Source organism: Molossus molossus, unplaced genomic scaffold, assembly GCF_014108415.1.
Source record: "Molossus molossus isolate mMolMol1 unplaced genomic scaffold, mMolMol1.p scaffold_m16_p_15, whole genome shotgun sequence".
Taxonomy (NCBI): domain Eukaryota; kingdom Metazoa; phylum Chordata; class Mammalia; order Chiroptera; family Molossidae; genus Molossus; species Molossus molossus.
In genome coordinates this window covers 60,465,312-60,470,063 of record NW_023425350.1, presented here as the reverse complement: position 1 = coordinate 60,470,063, position 4,752 = coordinate 60,465,312, and the positions used below count along the sequence as shown (strand labels likewise).

Genomic DNA, 4,752 nt, shown 5'->3' with positions numbered 1-4,752 from the left:
AGACCACTTTACCACTTTGGTGTGGGACAGTCAAAACCCACCCGTGCCAATAACATGCTGTGCAGCCTTGGATAATTGCCTAGTGATTCTGTGCCTCAGTTTCATTATGTGCAACAGTAGGGTTTGATTTTCTGTCTCTTCTAGCTCCTAAGACAGCATGTGACTTCTAAGACATTTCAGGTTTGTTTTCCTTTCAAAGAAATGATGCATCTCAGGGGTGAATGACCAGGGCAGAGCTCTAAATACAAAATGGAATGATTCATGCATCTGTTCACAGGACTTTTCCTGAAAAGTACCACCAGTCTTTGGTGACTGTGATTCCACTGGTTAGTATCTTCAGTTTGGATGCTAAAGACCGATCCAGTCACTTACCCAAAGTTGATCCATCCTGGGAGATTTGGTAATCCAGCTCATTATTATTAAAGTGAGCACCACTACAGAAAATGCCCACTTATTTTCAATGATGGGGATTTGAAGAGAGGAACTGGGGGTTTGAGTCTACCACCTAATTGGGCATCACTGTCAAAAAGGTAGGCTTGCCCATCTCACTTCCAGGAGGATTTCTCTGCCACCTTTGAGGTTCGTTTGTTTGTTTTTTCAACAGATGGCCAACAGGTCCCTCACAATAGCATTGCAGACCTTATCCCAGCTAGTGCAGAAAGAGAGAGAGAGTTCATTGTAAAGACCCCATCTCTTCATGACTATGAATGGAAATAATCAGGCCAAGACGTCTCTTTACTTAGGGGACACAATTTAGTAACAAATTAGTGACCTGTGAATGGAGGAGGGGAGGCACCATTATGGTTTCAACTACCCCTTCTCTGCTCGTCCTCGTTCTGGAGCGCATTCTCCTGGAATGGGGCGCACTGCAGGGCGCTGTACTCACCACCAGCGGCCTCCTGGTGTCATATAGCAGAATCCTCCTTTAATCCACCACAGACCCCAGAGATGTCTATGGAGACTGGGGAAGCCCCAGCGGGATCTCAGGCAAGGCTCCCTTTAAACAGACCTACGTTTCTCCCACTCTGGGTCTCATGCCACCAAGACCTGGACGGCTTCCCGAACCCGTGGAAAGCAGTCCCCCGTCTACTACCTAAAAGGGCTGGTTCACTGCAGAACTCCAGAGCCCACAAGGGAGGCGGGGAAGGATCTTAGCCAAGCCCCCGCAATCACTGCTTTCCTCTATCTTCTCTCAAGTTGCTTTTCTAACGCAAAGAACCAAATGTTGATTTCTCTACAGATCCCTACGTATCCCTTACACGTAGGCAGCTTTCAAGTGGGAGGGGGGAACATCCCAAAAAAAGAAAGGGGAGAGAACAGAATAGTTCAATTTCCCACTTGGAAATAGCTTGCTGTTAACGATGTTACCCCATACCTCCATCCCCTCTCCCCCCGCCCCCCTTTATTTTTGAAATATGCGCAAAAACGCTAAAAGTGTTTTCCATTTCATCAAAGAACATATATTACTTTAGTGGCTCGGTAAAAGGTTGGTTTTATGCCCACCCCTTTTCAATCTGCCCATGTCTGAGGTGCTCCGGGAAGACGCACAATCCTGAGCAGCTTACGACACTCAGTGAGCAGTAGGTGGCTGTGCAAGCTCGCGCCGCACACTGCCTGGCGGAGGAAAGGAGCCCGGGCGCCGCGCCCCGCGCCCCGCGCCCCGCGCCGCCGCCGCCGCCGCCCGCGCCTCCCCGCCGCCCGCCGCCGCCGCCGCCGCCCGCCGCCCGCCGCCCGCCGCCGCCGCCCGCCGCCCGCCGCCCGCCGCCCGCGAAGCATGAGCGAGCCCGCTCTCCGCAGCCGCCCCGGGCGCGAATGGCAGGCTGTCTCCGCGGACTAAAAGGTGGCGCCGGTCAGTGGTCCTTTCCAATGACGGACATTAACCAGACTGTCAAATCCTGGGGAGTCGCGAGCCCCGAGTTTGGAGTTTTTTTCCCCCACCACGTCACAGTCCGAGCTGCAGAGGGAAAGGACAGCGGCAGGAAGGCGAAGCCCGGGCTCCGGCACGTAGTTGGGAAACTTGCGGGTCCTAGAAGTCGCCTCCCCGCCTCGCCAGCCGCCCTTGCAGCCCCGAGCCGAGCAGCAAAGTGAGACATTGTGCGCCTGCCAGATCCGCTGGCCGCGGACCGGGGCTGCCTCGGAAACACAGAGGGGTCTTCTCTCGCCCTGCATATAATTAGCCTGCATACAAAGGGAGCAGCTGAATGGAGGTTGTCACTCTCTGGAAAAGGGTGGGTAAGACACTTTTTAATTAAATTCTTTCCCGAAGATTTTTTTTCCCTCCCTTTTCTTTGCTGCAGCATCTAACATGGACCAAATCACCATCTCTTTGATCTTTCCGTGGCTGTGAACTTTCTATGCTGCCCAGCTTTCTGCATGCTTAGAGGTGAACGTGTGGCTTTGGGGAGGGGGGTCCTTCTTGATTTCAATACATTTATTTGATTTTTGCCCTTTTCTCCCCCTCCCCCGCTCCCTCTCCCTCGGAATAAAATATGATGTAGATTTCTGACCGAGCGCTTCCAATGGACATTCTCCAGCCTCTCTGGAAAGATTCTCGCTAATGGATTTCCTGCTGCTCGGTCTCTGTCTATACTGGCTGCTGAGGAGGCCCTCGGGGGTGGTCTTGTGTCTGCTGGGGGCCTGCTTTCAGATGCTGCCCGCCGCCCCCAGCGGGTGCCCGCAGCTGTGCCGGTGCGAGGGGCGGCTGCTGTACTGCGAGGCGCTCAACCTCACCGAGGCGCCCCACAACCTGTCCGGCCTGCTGGGCTTGTCCCTGCGCTACAACAGCCTCTCGGAGCTGCGCGCCGGCCAGTTCACGGGGTTAATGCAGCTCACGTGGCTCTATCTGGATCACAATCACATCTGCTCGGTGCAGGGGGACGCCTTTCAGAAACTGCGCCGAGTTAAGGAACTCACACTGAGTTCCAACCAGATTACCCAACTGGCCAACACCACCTTCCGGCCCATGCCCAACCTGCGCAGCGTGGACCTTTCCTACAACAAGCTGCAGGCGCTGGCGCCCGACCTCTTCCACGGGCTGCGGAAGCTCACCACGCTGCACATGCGGGCCAACGCCATCCAGTTCGTGCCCGTGCGCATCTTTCAGGACTGCCGCAGCCTTAAGTTTCTTGACATCGGATACAATCAGCTCAAGAGTCTGGCGCGCAACTCTTTCGCCGGCTTGTTCAAGCTCACGGAGCTGCACCTGGAGCACAACGACTTGGTCAAGGTGAACTTCGCCCACTTCCCGCGCCTCATCTCCCTGCACTCGATCTGCCTGAGGAGGAATAAGGTGGCCATTGTAGTCAGCTCTCTGGACTGGGTTTGGAACCTGGAGAAAATGGACCTGTCGGGAAACGAGATCGAATACATGGAGCCCCATGTGTTCGAGACCGTGCCGCACCTGCAGTCCCTGCAGCTGGACACCAACCGCCTCACCTACATCGAGCCCCGCATCCTCAACTCCTGGAAGTCGCTGACTAGCATCACCCTGGCCGGGAACCTATGGGACTGCGGGCGCAACGTGTGCGCACTGGCCTCGTGGCTCAGCAACTTCCAGGGACGCTACGATGGTAACTTGCAGTGCGCCAGCCCCGAATACGCACAAGGCGAGGACGTCCTGGACGCGGTGTATGCCTTCCACCTATGCGAGGATGGGGCCGAGCCCACCAGCGACCACCTGCTCTCGGCCATCACCAACCGCAGTGACCTGGGTCCCGCCGCCAGCGCCGCCACCACGCTCGCTGACGGCGGGGAGGGGCAGCTCGACGGCACGACTGAGCCGGCTACTGTGGTTCTCACTGGCGGCGAACACGCCGAGAATGCCGTGCAGATCCACAAGGTGGTCACAGGCACCATGGCTCTCATTTTCTCCTTCCTCATCGTGGTCCTGGTGCTCTATGTCTCCTGGAAGTGTTTCCCTGCTAGCCTCAGGCAGCTCAGACAGTGCTTTGTCACGCAGCGCAGGAAGCAAAAGCAGAAACAGACCATGCATCAGATGGCTGCCATGTCTGCCCAGGAATACTACGTTGATTACAAACCCAACCACATTGAGGGCGCCCTGGTGATCATCAACGAGTATGGCTCGTGTACCTGCCACCAGCAGCCCGCGAGGGAATGCGAGGTGTGATTGTCCCAGTGGCTGTCAACCTGTGCGCTACCAAATACGCCTGGGCGGCCGGGGCGGCCGGCGTGCGCCAGGCTGGGGTCTCCTTGTCTTTGCTCTGATAAGCTCCTTGACTGAAACTGTAAGGGGATCGCTCCCAGAGACTTGACATTTTAGCTTTATTGTGTCTTAAAAACAAAACGAAATAAAACACAACAAAAACCCACCCCACAACCTTCAGGACAGTCTATCTTAAATTTCATATGAGAACTCCTTCCTCCCTTTGAAGATCTGTCCATATTCAGGAATCTGAGAGTGTAAAAAGGTACCAATCATTGATTTTTTTTTTTTTTTGTAAACTAAAATGTTTAAAATAAAATAGCATTTACAGTTTTTACAGACTGGAGTAACCTAAATGAATTGCTGCCTGTGTTAAAAGACAAGCAACAGTTAAAATTCCTTTCCCTCTGTTTGCGTGGGAGGGGGAGGGGGGCAGGGGGAGCAGAGTGGCCAGTGGCCAGAGGGAAGATTCATCAATTCAGGAGCAAAGAAGTCAGACTCAATTTGAAATATTAAGAAAGACGAACAGAGCTCATCAGGTTGATTTTCTCCTCATGACTAAGGACTAAAAAGAAGCAAGAACCCTTATA

The 4,752-nt window shown here is 54.2% G+C and overlaps 1 protein-coding gene across 1 annotated transcript; it reads left to right on the top strand.

Annotated features, from left to right (window-relative positions):
* Positions 1-1,770: 1,770 nt before the first annotated feature.
* On the top strand, positions 1,771-4,495 carry LRRTM1 (leucine rich repeat transmembrane neuronal 1). Its single transcript, XM_036263048.1, has 2 exons — positions 1,771-2,228; positions 2,499-4,495. Exon 2 carries the CDS (start codon positions 2,558-2,560, stop codon positions 4,124-4,126), a length of 1,569 nt encoding a protein of 522 aa, XP_036118941.1. The 5' UTR covers positions 1,771-2,228; positions 2,499-2,557; the 3' UTR covers positions 4,127-4,495.
* Positions 4,496-4,752: the final 257 nt, after the last annotated feature.

What these genes read in the sequence shown, in the direction of transcription:
- LRRTM1 (XM_036263048.1), top strand. Translation starts at nt 2,558, where the DNA reads ATGGATTTCCTGCTGCTCGGTCTCTGTCTATACTGGCTGCTGAGGAGG.